This window comes from Aquarana catesbeiana, linkage group LG05 (assembly GCF_042186555.1).
Source record: "Aquarana catesbeiana isolate 2022-GZ linkage group LG05, ASM4218655v1, whole genome shotgun sequence".
Taxonomy (NCBI): Eukaryota; Metazoa; Chordata; class Amphibia; order Anura; family Ranidae; genus Aquarana; species Aquarana catesbeiana.
The window spans coordinates 160759238-160778473 of record NC_133328.1 but is presented as its reverse complement, the minus strand read 5'-3'; the positions used below and the strand labels follow the sequence as shown (position 1 = coordinate 160778473).

Genomic DNA, 19236 nt, shown 5'->3' with positions numbered 1-19236 from the left:
ACTTTGCACTACAAGTGCACTTGGAAGTGCAGCCGCTGTAGATCAGAGGGGAAGCTCTGAAATTAGGGGAAGCTCTGCTGATTTTATCATCCAATTATATGCAAGCAAAAATGCTGTTTTTTTTTTTTTCCTTGCATGTCCCCCTCAGATCTACAGCGACTGCACTTCTAAGTGCAAATGTAGTGCAAAGTGGATTTGCCTTTAGTAAATAACCCCCACGGTATATATAAAACTTCATAAATATCTGGACAAGAAGTTGTGACGTAATATCATTAGTCCAATAGGCTTAAATCGGAGGTCCACCCAAAAAGGGAAGCTCCGCTTGTTTGCTTCCAAAACCAGGTACCTGCTTCCACTTCCAGGTAAGATCGCCGCAATTATTGTGCAGTGATCTATGAAACTTCCGACCCCTCCTCCCCCGCCTCCTGCTGCCTTCTGGGAGACACACAGGTCCCAGAAGACAGCGGGACCATTAAGAAAGCACAGCGCGACTTGTGCATGCGCAGTAGAAAACGGGCTGTGAAGCCGCAACGATGCCTGCGCGGATGGATTGGCTTGGGGTGCCGACATCACAGGCTCCCTGGACAGGTAAGTGTCCTCATATTAAAAGTCAGCAACTACAGTATTTGTAGCTGCTGACTTTAAATGTTTTTTTTTTTTCCCAGGCTGGAACTTCTCTTTTAAGTTTCAAAGCTTACACAAGGATAAGAATCCCTTTTTTTTTTTTTTTTAAGTGACACTAATTGAAAGACGTGGTAGTATGAGAAGAAACACCATTTTCTCTGCACAGATTCACACTGTTGTAACATGTTGCAATACACATTGGTGTGCTGCAGTGACATTAATTCAGAATTTTAAATGGCGCTCCAATGCACATTTCTGGTACACCTGCATTGTATGGCACCTCAACACACAGTAGTAGATTACTTTATTATTTTAATAGGTTGGTAAAAATGAGGAATGCACTTTTTTCTGTGCATTAGGCTGCCCATTAAATGAATGGGCAGGAATAATGCTATGCACTTTTGTTGCACAACACAACATGCATTACTGGATATGCGTTAAACGCAACACACAAAGTTAAACCAGCCCTCACTCTTTTACTGTACGGAAATCCAAAACCATGGGAAAGTAATATGATTTTATGGACCCACATATGTTTTCTTTGTAAGCTTGCTTGTGAACTGTTGGGTGCTTAAATAAATGCTTTATTATATTTTTTCTATTGCATGGAGAACGTTTGCATATCAATCATTTTTTAATCAACAATTTTACCATTGTTCGACAAGGGCCCAATTTTTTTTTGCTAAAAGCTGTCCCCTTTTCCAACTTAAAGTAATATGTAAGTTTAGTAATATGTTACTAAATGAGCAGCCCACACACACCCTGAGTCCCCATTGTAACAGAGAACTGGGGATCTTTTCCCCGCACCTGCTGTCATAATTTAAAAAAAAACATGGCCAAAAGAGTTCTGTAAATGGGAGAACTACAACTACCGTCATCCATTGCAGCTGACGGCTTGTATTTCTCAATGAACTACAAGGGCGCTGATCAGCACTCTTGGTAGTTCATTGATCCTTTCTGTCATTTAGTAACTGCCTGCCCGGACAGCTACACTGAGAGTCTGCAGGAGTCTGAGATTGCACCCCTGATCTGCTGATTGTGGCTTTACAGGCTTCTAATAAAATATTTTTTTTTTACCTGCAAAAAGATATGCATTTACTTTTATTTTTTAAAAAGGTGAAATTATCCTTTAAGAAGGAACCTCTCCCTTATCATAAAAATTACAGCAAAGGCTCCTTTAGAAATGTTTAGTAATGTAAAGCTTTAAACAGATGCTTATAGATAGTTCCGGGCCCTTTATTTTTTGCATATCTTGTTTTTCTTTTCCTCCCTATTACTCTCACGGTGGAATTCATTTCCCTTTACTTCCTGGATCTCTGGCATGGAACTCTAGTGCCCCATACACACGAGATTATCGGACGAATCGTCCGTTTTTTTATTGCATGCTGATCTCAGATCGAATCTGAGGAGTTTACTAAAGTCACGAAAATTCCTGCACGACAGAAAAAAAATTCGGAAGTGATGTCATGTGTTGTAATGCATTTGTATTGCATTTTCGAAACGATAGCTGTACTGATTAAACGAAAATCGTACGATCTGGCATCGTACAAAAAAAAGTTTCCTGCATGTCCGATAGAATACTATCGAATGAACTGTCCTGATCGGCTCTCGAAAGCTCTGTACTATCGATATGATTATCGTACGATCACTTCGAAAGCGGTATTTTCCGTACGATTTTTTGATCGTGTGTACGGGGCTTAAGTTGGCCTCATGGAGAAACTTCAGGATGCATTTTTGAGGCCAAAGTTACATGACTAGAACCTCACTTAACCAGAAAGGTAAAACAGTAATTGAAGGTAAAGCCAAAAAATGTTTGTTTAACAAATGAATGTATTGTAAGTTGATTCCATATCAGTATGTAGAGCTGTGTAGTAAAATTGAAAGGGGTAAAGAACCCAAATAAAAGACACGTTCAAACTTTTAAAGAAAACATAAAACAAATTACACAGTTGCCATTTTTTTTCTAATAAAGCAAAAATGTATAATCAAAATTACATTTTGAGAGAATTGAATTATACAACACAGCATACGCATAGAAAAAAACATTTCACATCTTGATTGCACGAACAAAAAAACATACATATTTTGTCTTTCGATTCACTGAAAAAAAATTCATAGGCTAAAGTATAACACAAAATTAGCAAAAGTGAAATGTAAATATATTGCATGCAATTCAAATTTGGATACTTTATTCTCCTGCTTGGGATCTTGTGGTTCTTGTTTATCCACAAAGGGCTCATGCTTGGAGGTAGTGGAAGCAAAGCACTGCCAGTCTCATAATTCCACCCTTTGTCATATGCCATCATGGTGGGAAGACATGGCTCAGAGAACAACTAAATGAACAGGAGAGTGACATCACATGGCCAGACAAATGAGTCCATGTTCATTATGATGTAGCACAGTGCAACCAAAGGCAATCACTTGACCCATAGCTTGTATGTATTGACCTATTTGATCCAATACATTTGTTTGGCATGTTTGGGGAAAGGCTATGATAGCACACCACTTTGTTGCTTTTTTGTTCAGGGACTAATACTTCGCTGTTCACAAAAAAAAATGTTATACAAAACTGACATCCTTTCCATACATCTTGATGTTCACATTTGTGATAAGCATACCCTTCAATTCTAAGCACAGAAGCAGTTAGCAATATATATTATTTTTCTGATGGCCATGTCTACACAGTTGATCCCTGTAGGCTTCCCCTTGGCCTTGGGATTCAGGTCAATATGCATCTAAGGCAGGGGAGGCTGGATTAATTTCTCCTAGGAAATCTAGACAGCAAGATTAAGTGTACTTTATATGAAAATACTTTAAAAGGTCCCTCAGACCAAACATGAAATTTAAGTAATAGGCATGTCATGGCCTGGCTTCTTTCATTTCAAAGATTTCCACAGTCTGTAAAAGGAAGTACTTGGCTAAAGCCAGGGTACAGAGGCCCAAACATTCTATGTAGCATTTGGGCCACCATCAGATCCCTACTGTCAGTTCAACATCAGTCCTCCAAGAGCAGCTTAAAGAGCAGCATAAAACCTGGTACACACGAGCCAAATATTGTCCAGTTGATAGCTTGATAGCTGTCCAAGCTGATAGTCAGCCCATGTGCATAGCAGCGTTTGTCGAATGAGCATGCTGGAAAAACAGCAGCCAGTAAGCATCCGATCAGCGCTTGCAGACAATGACTGCGAGTGCTGACTGGTGGGGGAAGGAGGGGAATGATCCCCCTGTCAGAATGCAATAGCTCAGCAGGGAGATCACTGTACTAACATGGCATATTTAGTACAGTAAACACCTCACAAGCTCCTCTGTTTTTTTTCTTCGTTTAGCATGCTGGGTTGAACGAAAAAAACTGTCAGTGTGTACCAGGCTCAATGGAGTCCAGCAACAAGATCTCCCTACTGAAATTCTTAGCTCCCCCATACAGAATCTGCAGAAGGAGGTGTGGCACCCTCTGCTGCATTTCAAACAGATAAAAATTCCAATAAGGAGACTCACCTTGTAATGGTTGCAGCTGGAAATTCAGATGTAAAGATTTCCACCTGGGTTTCCTTTGATCTAACTGCAGAAGTGAAATGTTGAAGCAGTATGCAGTTATAAAATTTCAGCATTTTCTCCAACTTTAGTACAGTGGAACCTCAGATTGCAAGTAACACGGTTAACGAGCGTTTCGCAATAGGAGCACTGTATTTTTAAAAATTGTAACTCGGTTTGCAAGTGTTGTCTCGCAAAACGAGCATGATTCAGGCCAAAGTGGTGTGCAGTACCGCTTTTGGCCTGAGGTGGGGGGGGCGCCAGAGCCGATCAGAGCGGAACGTCACGTTCGGAAATGCACGGTAAGGCCCGAGTACAGCATGGCTGACCTTGGCAAATCTTGGGTAGAAAATCTTTCCGAGGTTTGCCGAGGTCCGCCAAAGTGTCCTCAGGCCTTTTTGGCCGTCTCCGAGGCTCTCCGGCGCCCCCCGCCTCTGGCCGCATGCGGTATTGCATCCCATTGAAGTCAATGCGGAATGAATTATTTTCGCTTCCATTGACTTCAATGAGAAAACTCGCTTTGATATGCGAGTACTTTGGATTACAAGCATACCCCTGGAACGGATTATCGTCGTAATCCGAGGTTCCACTGTATTTGGACTTTGGACTAGAGTCTAGACGTGCACTTCTCCCTTCCTACCACTAGATGCTGCTTGTAGATGCAGGTGAATTGGAATGTGATTTTAGAGCATCCCCAGTTTGTTCTACCCGAGACTGACTCTTCTTCATGTCCTACACCCCAAGTGTACCTGTAAAGGGTATAACACCTGGGAAGACGCTGAGACCTTGGCTGCGTACATAAAAAGCCCGGACTGGGTATTAAGCCAGAAGCGCATGTGATCTCCTGTAATAAGAGATCAACAGGAGTCGGTAAGCGGCAGTGTGTGTGGAGGTGGAAGGCAGATCTTTTTCTCATCACTATTCCCGGGTGTTTTGTGTACTGATTTCACAATGGAGATCTACTATCAATAAAATTGACTGGCCACAGTATGCAGCTTGATCAATTTTATTTATGATTTTCACTCCAGAAAGGTTGAATTATTTTTAACTCATTGCACGGATTCACTTTATGGAAATATAGTGCGACTTGATATTGGAAATTGTTGACTGATGTATGTATCTTGCGGGAAGTCGCAAGCTGCTTTTCTATATTCATTTAAATTTTCATTATAAATCACAAATTTATATCACACATTATTTAGGACAGTGCAGTAATTTTTTAATTATTCTGATATTCATTAAACTAATACCTGGTGATTCTGCCTGGAAGGTCCTTGTTCAGATACTTACAGTTATAGGGTGACAACCCTCCTTCCCTGTTTCACAATTCTACTCTTGCATTTTCACCCTGTTACAAACTTTCTCAGCTGAGGCTACAAGTGGCTGTGACAACATACATTGCACAGGCATGATCCATTGTAACCCGTATTTCACTCACAAAGGTAGCAGGGAAGAAGCACTTTCAGTAGAGCCTTAAAGTCCAGCAGTTCCATCTTACTTTCTGTGGCCAGTGGCTGGACTGAAGATTTGACGGTGCAGCTGTCTGTCAGCCTCAGGACCCACTCATACCAGCAGGTGTACGTTATGCTCTTTCAAACGCGCATCCTCTGGTGTGTGCTGTGTAGGGGCGGTGCAAAGCATCACACTGTTTACTTTTTTGTCTTTTTTAAAATCTTTTTTGAAAAGTCATATAATGACATTTTATTTATTGGGATACATTGTAGAGTGTCACCACGAGCTGCTTAAAAATGCAACATGTCCTTTTTTGTACCTTATGTCCTCAGACATAAGGTACATTTCCTTGTCTATGCATTGGGCAACACTGTCCAATACAGCCCAACAAGGCTGTTGTGAAAGAGCCCTAAGGCAAAAACTAAAGGAACTATTTGTTGATGTAACAAATGTCCTGTACACATGGGCGGACTTTTCGGCTACAAAGGTCCGACAGTTTTTCCGACTGACTTTCGAACGAACGGACTTGCCTACACATGATCACACCAAAGTCCGACGGATTCGTACGTGATGACGTACGACCGGACTAAAATAAGGAAGTTGATAGCCAGTAGCCAATAGCTGCTCTAGCGTCGGATTAGCATACAGATGAGCGGATTTTTTGACCGGACTCGAGTCCGTCGGACAAATTTGAAACATGTTCCAAATCTAAAGTCCGTCAGATTTTCGACCGAAAAAGTCCGCTGTAGGTCCGATGGAGCCCACACACGGTCGGTTTGTCCGCCGGATTCGGTCTGTCGCTCGTGTGTACACGGCATAAGTGGCATCCTTCATTACTGAGAAGCACCTTGGGCAGGATGATGTATACTCCTGGGTCCTTGTTACAACAACATTGAACATTTTTTTGTATTCCTTTATTATACAGTATGAGTTTACAGACCACTGTGTTATTTATTCAATTTCTCTTACTTATTAGTTTGTTACAATGTATCTAGAAGATATCAGATGATATCTAGATACATTGTATGTAGAGGCGTATTATTTCAGGTTTCTATATAAATTTAGTAATATGTCTCCATCTAGTGGCCATAATATATTATTACCTTCACATTTAAATAAGGCTATCACATTTTCTTTTCCAATTTAACTTCTATTGACAGTTTAATATTGTTATAGTTTTAATGTATCCTTCATCTTCTTGGGGTGCAATGCATTTTTTTATTTGCTTTGATTCTGTGGTTCTATGTGTTATTTAATGTTACTTCTATTTCTGTTTTAATGTCACCTCTACTCCCATCTTAGTGTACACACATACATACATATATATATATTCTGCAAAAAAACAAGCTTGAGAAAGGAGTTGTGATCTCAAGACATCCTGTTATAGTAAAAAGGACCCAGAAGGCGGACGCCTAAGGTACTTCTCAGTATTTAAGGACATCGCTTGGTTACATCAGGAGCAACAAAACTTGAGTTTTTTTGTTTTAAATTGCCTTTTTTTCCCTTGGACTAACATTAAGACTTGTTCCCGTTTACCTCTTTTCTATTATCACAATGCTTTGCGCTCATGTCCAATAGTCCAAAGTAACCTTCTCTGAGAAATGCAGCCATCACTGGATCACCTGTATGTGGAAAGAGGTGGCTACAAAGAGACTGCAAGAGATCAGCAGTACTGGTATGCAACCAAGGATGAAAAATGGTCAAAACAGTATTTTATTAAAAAAACAAAACATGTCAATTGTTTGTAATACACAGTGCTTTAGCAAACTAAATGTCATTCAGTTAGGGTTCACATCTACTTTAAGTAACAGGAAAAAGTATAAAATTGTTCCAATCCATTATTGACAGCTTTGTAAACAATTCTCATGGAGCTATTCTGCATTTGCTCTCCTGGCAGTGACTGCTTTGGGAACCGTCCTTTGGTTTACATTAACAGGTTTATTTTTGGTTCTTGGTCCATAAATGGCAGTTTTGGTGCTTGTAGAAAAATCGGAGTGCAATGTTTGTATCTTTGGTTGGCAGTATGACACTCAAAGGACTGGCAGTGATGAGGCACAGAGTTCAGAAGAAAAGGTCATGTCTTCTGGAACCAACTTGAAGAACGTCCCCTTCTATGAATTCCATTATGAATCACAAGGGGTACTGGAAAACTTTACCATTGAGTCACCAAAGTGCTACATTTTAAGGGTTTGCCTGCAGTGGGACGACTGCTGCATTCATTTACACACAATTAGCTGCCTTCAATGTGTAGAGATTTACCATCAAGAAGATTATGTTTGTTCACTGGGGGAAGAAGTTCAGAAATAGTGTCAACAATTTTCACCATACACTTCAATGTCCTTTCGTCTCTGGAAGACTAAGGTGTCCGGGCAATCATACAGCGGCACCTGAAAATAACAGATGTGACAAATGACCATGTATACAGATTACTGTAGAGAAAATGAGGCTAGCTAACCATGAGGGGGCCTGCTTGTTGACATATAGATACAACTAAAGCCATAGGGCCCTGTGCAATCTTCTCTGAGAACCCTCTTATGCCATAAAAACTCCTTTTGTGGAATAGAATGTAAGGATTTTGTTCTAAAATGCGGACATTTACACTAAAATATTAAACTGAATTACTAAGCTATGTCTTCCCCGATCTTGGGAATCTTTTCTTTAATTGTGTGGTCAACTAACATCATATGGGCAACCTTGAAGCTGAACTCTGGGTACAAAAACTATCATTAAGGGCCGGTTCAGGCCATGCCTACACCTGAATCGCACAGGAATTCGCTATACGTTCCTGTGCAATTCAGACTGCATGCACAACGCACTCTTATTTTCGATCTGTAGTGGATGTCAATAGAAAGTTAACGACACCCCAAATGCACTGCGCTTTCCCGCACTGGGTTGCATTGTACTTTTGTACCATGCGATCTGGTTGCAGTGCATTTTTTGTATGCACTACTTTGGCGTGGTACAGTGTGATTTTAGCCCATTCAGAATGAACGGGCTGAAATCGCACTGCATAGAACTTCATGCACAGCACGTTCTTGTGCAATTCATGTGTCGGCATGGTGTGAACCAGCCCTTAAACATATTCCTGAATAGTCACAGAATCCACCTTATATGTGTCAATCTCCTTGTCAATCCTAGATATTACCATATATAGTAGCAGTGGCATCATCACCGTGTGGAACATAACCTGTGAAGAGAAAAAAATGTGGGGGGGGGGGGGCCCAGTAGACCCACCCACTACAGGCTGCCTGGATAAAACTAGACTTAGATAAAAAGGAAGGAATGCCCGGTGTCCAGAGAAATGTGCCTTCTAAAATATGGTTCATGGATCTTTATTAAAAATTAGCAACATGTACATCGAGCCAACGCATTTCAGGGGAACAGACTCCCCTTCTTCAGGGCTGTTGCTGCATACTATTTGGTGGGAACGATCCAATGAGTGGTTATGTTGGTTTAAGGTTTCTGAATGGCAGGATTCCGGCTTCTGCTGTATAGGCAGCAATAAAAGCCAGCATCCTGCCATTTAGAAATCTTGATCCAACATAACCACTCATGGGTATTGTTCTCACCAAATAGTACACAGCAACAGCCCTGAAGAAGGGGGAGTCTATTCCCCCAAAACACATTGGCTTGATGTACATGTTCACAAAAAAAAAAAAAAAAACAAGTGATAAAATTGCGCTTGCTCTAAAGCAGGGGTCCTCAAACTACGGCCCGCGGGCCACATGCGGCCCGCCGAGGACATTTATCCGGCCCACCCCACCCAGGGCCGGATTCCTGACAGGCCAGGCTCGGGCCGGGGCCAGGTCGGCTCGGCTTGGGCAGGTCCACTCTGCTTCAGGAGGGAGCATTCCTGCTCCGCTCAAGCCGCCTCCCCCACCCCAGTAATGGAGGGCTCCGTGTGCCGCGCTGCATGCTGGGAAGTGTAGTTTCCTGCACAGTCCCGCGCGATTCACAGCACAGATTCACGTCTTCCTCACGCAGACAGGAGGCACGGAGGGTGACATCGAGAGCGGAGGCTTCAGGCAACAGCCTGCTAACAAGTGAGGACCCCTGTCCATCCCACTGTCCCCCTGTCCACCTGTCCATCCCACTGTCCCCCTGTCCACCCCTCTGTCCCCCTGTCCACCCCTCTGTCCCCCTGTCCACCCCTCTGTCCCCCTGTCCATCCCACTGTCCCCCTGTCCACCCCACTGTCCCCCTGTCCACCCCACTGTCCCCCTGTCCACCCCTCTGTCCCCCTGTCCACCCCTCTGTCCCTCCCACTGTCCACCCCTCTGTCCCCCTGTCCATCCCACTGTCCCCCTGTCCACCCCTCTGTCCCCCTGTCCACCCCACTGTTAAAATTAGTGAGTGTCCGGTGCTTTAAATAAGAAATATAAAAGGAGGAGGAGGTCTCCGTGTGTGACTGGAGACACAGACTGCCGTCCGCTACCTGACATGTGGAGGGAGCTGGAAAGAAGTGCCCCAAGCCATATGCTGGGATAGTTAACGCTATATTTGGAGAAGACATTTCCATGAAGCCCCCTGGGACCCCTCCATCTCCAGGTTGCCAAGGTCTTCCCTCCATTGCCGGTGTGCAATACAAGCTGGTTTGACCCTGACAGCATATGCTGTTTTGGGTTCAAACCCTCCGGTAAGCCTCCATCTTCACTGGCTGTGGGTATTGCACGTTTTCATGAAGACACTGTGGTGCGGTGTATCGAATTGGTCTTTTTACTTACCATCCAACAAGATCTAATATGTACATGTAGTAGACTTATTAGTAACCAGCTGTGTACTATTTCATAATAGTCCGCATAGTGTTACACGCTGGTGACGGCATTGTGCACATTAAGGTCCTTATTGTTTACAGACTTCAATTATTAGTTCACTGATGGACATTCTATTTGCTTTTGATGGACATTTATATTTTATATTTCTTATTTAAAGCACCGGACACTCACTCATTTTTTTCACAATTTGTATATTGAGGGTGTATTTTCATTTTTATTTAGCGCTACACTTTTGGTTTTATATTGATGTACATGTTGCTAATTTTTAATAAAGATCCATGAACCATACTTTAGAAGTCACATTTCTCTGGACACCGGGCGCTCCTTCCTTTTTATCTAAGTCTACATGCTGGAACAACCTTAAAAAGGTTGTAAACTCTTTAAAAAAGAAAAAAAACCTTGTAAGACAAAGGCATAATGAGCTAGTATGCATCGCATACCAGCTCATTATGGAATACTTACCTTAGAAGGAAGCCTTCCAGAGGCACCCGCACACCACTGAGATGGCTGACATTTTCCTCTGAGTTTATTTCGGGTTCGCGGGCTCCGGCGCTGTGAGTGGCCGGAGCCACGATGATGTCACTCCCGCACATGTGCGGGGGAGTCGCCGTTCACGGCACAGGGCTCGGAAGGAACGACACCCGTGGCCATTCCTTCAGGGATGTCACTGGCTGCATATAATGTAAATATCTCTTAAACGGTACACGTTTAGAAGATATTTACAGTACCTATAGGTAAGCCTTATTTTATAGGTTTACCTAAAGGTAAATGTCTGCAGAGGAAGTTTACTTCCTCTCTAAGGTCACACAGAAAAGGCAGCAGCCCAATCCCCGAGAGGACCCATCACCACCATCCATCACTGGGCACTATCCCCGGAAAGGCATTTCTTCCTTTTTGCCCACACGAATACCCACAAAGAACCAGTGACCAATCCAGTCAGTCTACCATGGTCTACAACACAAGCTGAATAAAACTAGAGAAGACTAATCACTCTGCACAAGGAGAGAGAACAGCAGCGATCGGTCTTTATTACAGGATGCTCCTGCAAAGAAGAAAAGTTCCACACTGGATTACTGCACAGATCTGGAAGAAATACACAAAGCACACCAAGATCCAAGTAAAAATAATTATGCCTCCCGTGTTTAGATCTGCTTTTCCTGGAGCTCTGCTATAAAGGAAATCTGTGCTTTCTTCTTGTAGCTCGATTAGTGTGCTGAGAGCGTACAGCCCCACAGACACATATTTTGCAGGGGCTGGACGTCAAAGTCCACTTTTTTATGCCACTGTGCGGCTGGCAGGAAGCTAATGCCCCTCTCCCAGAAAAGCATAGTCACCTTTCCCTGGCTCCCTCACTGCTCTGTTCAGCCACTATGAGAAAAGGAATTTCCTGTTGCTTCCTGATGTGGAGGAGCACATGAGGAGCAGATGTTTTGAGGCACCCCAGTTAACGCTTACTACATTTCGGGGAAGGAGCGCAAAACCATCTGCATTCCCAAAACACACACAAATGTGCTGCTCTTTAGCAGATGCACAGGGCTGTCAATTATTAATGGTACCCCCATGCACATGCAGTGTGTTTTCAACGTGGTGCAATTCATTAAAAAAAAAAGGTTCAGGGACAAGGGCTGGTTTACACCAGAACTCACTTGGTGTACATTTCCCACACTGTAGGTAATTGCACTGCCCTTGCGATCTGCATGCAGGTGCCAATGCATTGTTAACTACACCCCAAACACAAATCACCAATGCAGTGTGTTTGAAGGCACCAGATTGCATGGTACTACAGTACCAGGCAGTTTGGCATGGCGCTCGTTTTTCAAAGTAGTGCATGCACTGGTGTTTCTGCGTTTCAGTGCGATTTGCAACCCATTCAAATGAATAAGCTGAAAAATCATGTTGCATGTTCCCCTCCCTGCTAACCTCTGCACCCCAATTCCACTGCACTCACCTTTGGACTCCAATCCCCCGGCTAATCTCTGCACCCCAAAACCCTTCTGTTAACCTCTGTACCACAACTCCCCTCTCGGCTCACCTTGGTACCCCAATACCCCCTCTCTGCTCACTTCTGTACCCCAACCCCCCCCTTTCTACTAACATCCACCCCCCCCTCTCTGTTCACCTCTGCACCCCAAATCCCCCTCTCTGCTCACCTCCATACCCCAAAATCCTCTTTCTGCTAACCTCCACACCCCCCTCTCTGCTCACCTCTGTCACCCAACACCCTCTCTACTCACCTCCACATCCAACCTTCTCTCTACTCTCCTCCACACCCCAAACCCCCTCTCTGCTCACCTCCACACCCCACTCTCTCTGCTAACCCTCCCTTTTGTTCCCCTCCACGCCCTACTTTCCTCTCACCAGAGCATCAGGGCAGGACCGTTCTGCCATTACAATCCACACAGCTGTGGGCAGAGCAAGCCGGGTACTGTCCTGTATGGGGAGGCAGAGAGCTCAGTTATAGAAAGCTGCCTCCCTCGCCACTGCTTTTCATTGCACTCTGCCAATCAAGCTCCTGCTTTGCTGATGTTTGGCAGAGTGGGAGTTTAGTCAGATCTAACAGCCTTTTTCAACCAGGATGGTGTGGCACCCCTGAGGACCTCAGGCAGCAGCCCAGGGTGATGTGGCACCCCCCGTTGAGAAAGGCTGGTCTAGCTAATAAAGGTGGTGGGGGGAGAGTCTTCAGCCTGTAAGCTTTGTCTAGAGAGACTCTGAGCCTACACAGGGCTCCCCTCCTTTGTACTGGATGAATGGAGTAGCAGGGCAGTGGAACAAAAGGAAGTATGTGATGCTAGGAAAAGAGGAATTAAAGTAGTTTCACTAGCTATGAAAAATGAAATGTTGGTCTATGGATTCATTTAGAAATACCTGTGTTTTCTCCTTCAAATAAACAATGAATGATTGTGGAGGGCTCCTTCCCTGCCAGAAGCCCAATTTGTGACTATTTCTATTGTTGAGCACTGACATCATTCACACTCATCATTGTAGCAGTGCTGCTGAGTCTGCTGCATGAGTCTCAATGGAGAGTGAAGGAGAGAACTAACATGACCCTTCCACTGCATAACTCTTAACTGTACATGACTGTTGTGGAGTTCAGGCAGAGCCCTGTTGATTCTAACCCCATTTGCTGTGAGCGCGCCTATGAGGCAGTTGCTCTGACACGCCCCCTTTACCAGCGCTGTCAAACACCAATTAATTATTCATCTGCTCCAAAGTAGCAAGCTCTGATTCTACTGCCCCAATGAATTAGGAATTTGAAATTTGAAATAGGAAAAGTGCTACATGCACCTTGTGTCACCATCCTGCCCTGCATGAACAGATTTGCCTAAAAAGGAAACCAGTGCCCTGTAGGGTTATCTGCATCAAATGACACCTTCAACATGCCTACTGAGCCTATTACTATTCTCTCTAAAAATCAAGCACAGAAAGCTGCAAAGCTGCATTTACTTATAGAATATTCATTTTGTTTTACATATTCAGTTGCATTAACATATTTCCTCACACAATTCTTGCTTTCTTAAAATGTATCTCTAAACAGATCTATTTTCTTTAGAATAATGTAGGGAAGAGTTGGAACCTCTGTCAGGTTTTTATTGCTGTCTGTGTCCCTGGTGTTCAGATTTGGCCTCTACTTCCTGGAGATCATTGTCACTGGGACAGAAAATTAATTTAAAAAAATCCAAAATGTTACAGCTGTGACTGGCACAGAAGGTGATGGGAAATCTTACTATGGAGACACCTGTTTCGGTCAAAGAAGGGATTTCCCTTCACCAGATAACCTCTCACTTCCTATTGTGTCTCCATGGCAGCCCTCTAGGGGAACAAAAAAAAAAACCTAATAGGAATTGACCATTCCCTACTCTTTTCACCCCTCCCCCTTCACAAAAGTTACAACTTACCACTTGACTGAGTCACAAATGTTACTTTATATGAAAGCACCATGCCCACAGTACAAAGGAATGTAGCTATGAATCCAAAAACCTGAAAGATGAAAGGTACAGCATATTACTAATTGATCAGTTCAGTGCCTGTATAAATACAGCAGACTGTCAGTATCAAATGTATCAAGAACACAAAGACTTGTTCTCTTTAGGTTGCTTCTTTCTTTTAAAATTATTGAACTGCAGGCAGCCATCTAATGCACAGCAGATTGGCTTAGTGATTAGTACTACTTCCTTGCAGAAGGGTCCTCAGTTTGAATCCCATCCAGGACACTACCTGCATGGAGTTTGCCTGTTCTCCCTGTGCTTGCATGGGTTTCTTCTAAGTATTATGGTTTCTTCCTACCCTCCAAAAATGCTGGTAGGTTTATTGGCTCCTGTCCAAATTGACCCTAGTAGGTATATGCATGTGAGGTGGGGACATTAGATTGTAGAGTAATTAAGAGCAGTGATGTCAATGTACAAAATATAAAATGTTGCAATAAACTGTTATGAAATCTGACGACGCAGGATTTGTATTTCTGTCCGTCCAGTCCTGAGATTTAGCCACCCAGCCTGTCAGTGGAGAGGGTCTTACTTTTCTCTGCTGCAGTTTCATGTGCGCTTATGAATCTTGACCCTTCCCCCACCTTGTGACTGGACAGTAAAAGGTAAACAAGCACACTGGTGAACTCATCTTTCTGTCACTCCACTCTCTCCACCTATCAGCATGTTCCTGGCACTGTAGCGCTCCATGTGCTGCTTCTCCCTTCCCTTGTCTGAGCTCTGCTGTACAGCAGATCAGCCAGAGGCTGATATCAAGTCAAATTTAGGTGCTCACACTGCATTTATTAATGTATTATTGATTATCATTTAGCAACCTGGCTATGGTATACATACTGCATACAGTGGGGAAAATAATTATTTGATCCCCTGTAGATTTTGTAAGTTTGCCCACTCACAAATAAATGAAAGGTTTATAATTTTTATCATAGTTGTATTTTAAATGATAGTGACAGAATATCAACCAAACATCCAGAAAAAACACATGATACAAATGTTATAAATGAAGTTGCAGTTCAGTAAGTAAAATAAATATTTGATCCCCTACCAACCAACAATAATTCTGGCTCCCACAGACTGGCTACAGTATGTGCTCATGTGGTACACAGATTAGTCCTGTCAATTTAAGAAGGTGCTCCTAACGACAATGCGTTATGTGTATAAAAGACACCTGTCCACAGAATCTCTTTCTTTCAAACCTCGCCATCATGGGCTAGACCAAAGAGCTGTCAAAGGATGTCAGGGACAAGATTTGTAGACCTGCACAAGGCTGGAATAGGCTATAAGACCATCAGTAAGAAGCTTGGTGAGAAGGAGACACTGTTGGAGCGATTATTCGCAAAAGAAATACAAAATAACGATCAATTGCCCTCGGTCTGGAGCTCCATACAAGATTTCACTTCATGGGGTAAGGATGATCATAAGAAAAGTGAGGGATCAGCCCAGAACTACACAGGAGGAGCTTGTGAATGATCTCAAGGTAGTTTGGACCACAGTAACCAAACTATTGGTAATGCAATCTGCCACCATGGATTAAAATCCTGCAGCGCCCGCAAGGTCGAAAAATTCTGACTATGACCCTAAGAACACCATCCCTACAGTCAAGCACAGAGGTGGAAACATTATGCTTTGGGGCTGTTTCTCTGCTAAAGGTACAGGCCAACTTTGCAGCATTGAGGGGCCAATGAACTCTTCAATTGTTACACAGAATCGGGGAAATGCTGTTTTAAGATCGGGAGGGGGGTAGAATCGTGATTTAGATTCTTTAATGATTAATTGCGCAGCTCTACTCTTGGGTGCTGCTGCCACCATTCGTGGTAAGGGAAACTGGCAGTGAATCCTTTCAAGGAAAGAGGGGGGCCGAGGTCGCTGGGGCGCAGTCTCCCGGAAGTGAGTGACGGGTACCTGTAAAAAACAGGTACCCCCCCCCCCCCCCGAAAGGTGCCAAATGTGGTACCGGAGGGGGGAGGAGGCAGATAAGCAGAGCTTCCACTTTGGGGTGGAACTCTGCTTTAAGGTCATGGAGTGGCCTAGCCAGGCTCCAGACCTTAATCCTATAGAAAATTTATGGAGGGAGCTGAAACTTCGAGTTGCCAAGCGACAGCCAAGAAACCTTAAGGATTTAGAGACCAAAAATCCCTCCTGAGATGTGTGCAAACCTGCTAACCATTTACAAGAAACGTCTTACCTCTGTGCTTGTCAACAAGGTTTTCTCCACCAAGTACTAAGTCATGTTTTGCATGGGGATCAAATACTTATTTTACTCACTGTACTGCAACTCAATTTATAACATTTGTATCATGTGTTTCTTCTGGATTTTTGGTTGATATTCTGTCTCTATCATTTAAAATACACCTATAATAAAAATTATAGACCCTTAATTTTTTTGTAAGTGGGCAAACTTACAAAATCTGCAGGAGATCAAATAATTATTTTCCCCACTTTATGTCTGGATTTGTTGAATGTATGCACACTACAAAACGTGTGCAATAGATCTAATTGTGCTCAACCACATTTGAGTCTTTTTTTTTTTTGTCTTAACACATTCCTCTTAAGGAGAAATAATATTATCTTGTAATACATTCTACTTTGTTTATAAAAACATGACAAAGAATCCTCAGAGCCCTGTGGGTTATCTAAAGCAACAGCACAAAAGAATGTGCTTACTTTAATTCCTGCTTTGTCTGGATCAAACCTCAGATGGAGCCATCCATTATCAGCGTATTTAATTTATAGATATAGTTTACACCAACCTTTCTCAACCAGCGTCCCTCCAAAGGCTGTTAATGGTTGCTTGAGCAATGAGCAGTTGCTTGAGCAATGATATGCAACCATCTGTATGTAAGGGGAGGATTTTTCCTAGTGACCACAAATAGAAGGAGCATTCTTCCCAGTGACAATCACCCTAATGTACTGTGAGCTGTAGATATAGCAATTATTAGTTCTCTGAGACCACAAAGTTATTTCAAGGGTTCCTCCATGTTAAAAAGGTTGAGAATGGCTGGTGTATACTGAACATGTGCTATTCTAGATTTGGTTGGATATAACCTAGCTATGGTATAACATAGTACATATGTCTGGATTTGTTAATTGTATAAAAATTACAAAACTTGTGCAACAGATCTAATTAAACTCAACCCACATTTGAGACCTTTTTTGTTTTTAGCACATCCCTTTTATGGGGAAACATCCATATTTTGGATTAAATTTGACTTTTTTTTTTTTGATAAATGACAAAAGATTCTCAGAGCACTAGAAAGTCAAAGACATCCATCCACTCCTTTAAACTGTGTATAGGTTTCCCCTTGAACTTTTTTTTTTAAACAAGCTTTTTTCGAAAGAGGGGCTAAGGATACTAAGCACAACATGTTTAGAGGAGCCTAAAGCTTGAACTGAAGGAAGGAAAACTATTCTATGTACAACACCACATTCCTAACAAGAAGCATCAATGGATCAAAAAAATACTCCCAAGATGAGTTTTCTGTAGAGTGTGCCTGACAAAGACCACTAGGTGTTTTGTTCAGGGAGTTAAGAGCAGCCAGAGGCTGAATGACGGCAGGTTATCATTTACACATATCTTACCGATCCAGCCACTAGTCCACCAATACTATAACTTTTCACAGCAGCCACAATGGAGCCAATAAGCAGAAGGATGGTGGAGATAGCATAGTGTAACAGTTCCTATAGGAAAATAAATATTTATTTAATAAACCTGAGGATCTTGTATGCACATCTAAAAGTGTATATCAGGAAAAATTATAGAAAAATATATTTAGTATATCTCTACAATCCATGCACAACCCCCCCCCCCCCCCCATTTTTTAAATCAATTTAAAGATGCTGCAAGTACAGAAAAATATCTGTGGAACTTAAAAAGATGCCCTGAACTCCTAATTTCCTGTTGTGAGGCTAACAACACACAGGATTTTATGGGCTGAAATCACAAGAAATAGTGACAGCCTTGCCAAGTTGCCCTTCACTAAACTTTTGCCTAGACTCCTTGAGATAATACAAGAAGTGTGCACAGGACACAAGACAGCTCTGAATTTCTTTTACAAAGTCTTTATTGGTAGAAAAGTAAATTCAACAGATTAGTGCAACGGTGTGATGGTTACATCAAACATAAGATGGAGAGGAAGATCCCAACAAAGGGATGTTATATACATGGTACAATATTCATCAGTACAATAGAAAACAGCAGCGATATGTTGCGATGAAGATCATTTAATGCCCCAGAGTATATTGTATAGTAAGCAAAGTCTCGGAAACCCAAAGCCATAGAGAGGAGTGCATACATACATAGATTAACTGCATATTGATTATGGATAAGAGAGAAAAATGATTATTTGTGTTATTTTTATTTTTTGTTTTTTTCCATCACTGTAACCATCTTCCCTGGACAGACTCCTGGAAACCAGGAATGTCAAAGAAAGTATAAAGAAAAAGAAAGGGAATGGTTAGACTATAGAAGACAGGGGGGGGTGGGGGGTATAAGAGAGAAAAAAGAGAAGGAGGAGAGAACGGAGGGAATCCATAGTCTACATACTTTGGAACAAGTCCACCAGATGTGGGCCATGATACCTTCCTGCGAACAACCCCGGTAACAGTGAGGGGAATAGGAAGAAATAAAACAAGCTAGTCTAGCTGGCGTATAATACCATCTATAGAACACTTTGTATGAATTTTCCAGAATAAGAACATTCCTAGATCTCTTCGTAAGGGCTATTGTCATGATCTGCCAGTCCTCTGGGTCCAACTGTTTACCCAAGTCTCTCTCCCATTGGAGATGATACGATCTCACTGGGGGTTTCCTAGCGGAAATGATTGATGAGTAAAGTAAAGATATTAATCCCGGGGAATGGGGTTTAGCCCTG

The 19236-nt window shown here is 42.6% G+C and overlaps 1 protein-coding gene across 1 annotated transcript in view; it reads right to left on the bottom strand.

Moving 5' to 3' along the window:
* Nucleotides 1–7302: 7302 nt before the first annotated feature.
* CMTM7 (CKLF like MARVEL transmembrane domain containing 7) overlaps nt 7303–19236 on the bottom strand; it is a 66820-nt gene continuing 54886 nt past the window's right edge. The window contains exons 3-5 of the mRNA XM_073630296.1: nt 17945–18043; nt 14279–14360; nt 7303–7994 (exon numbers count right to left, since the gene is read on the bottom strand). Coding sequence (XP_073486397.1) covers nt 7981–7994; nt 14279–14360; nt 17945–18043 — 195 coding nt within the window. The 3' untranslated portion in view covers nt 7303–7980. The remainder of the gene's footprint in view (nt 7995–14278; nt 14361–17944; nt 18044–19236) is intronic.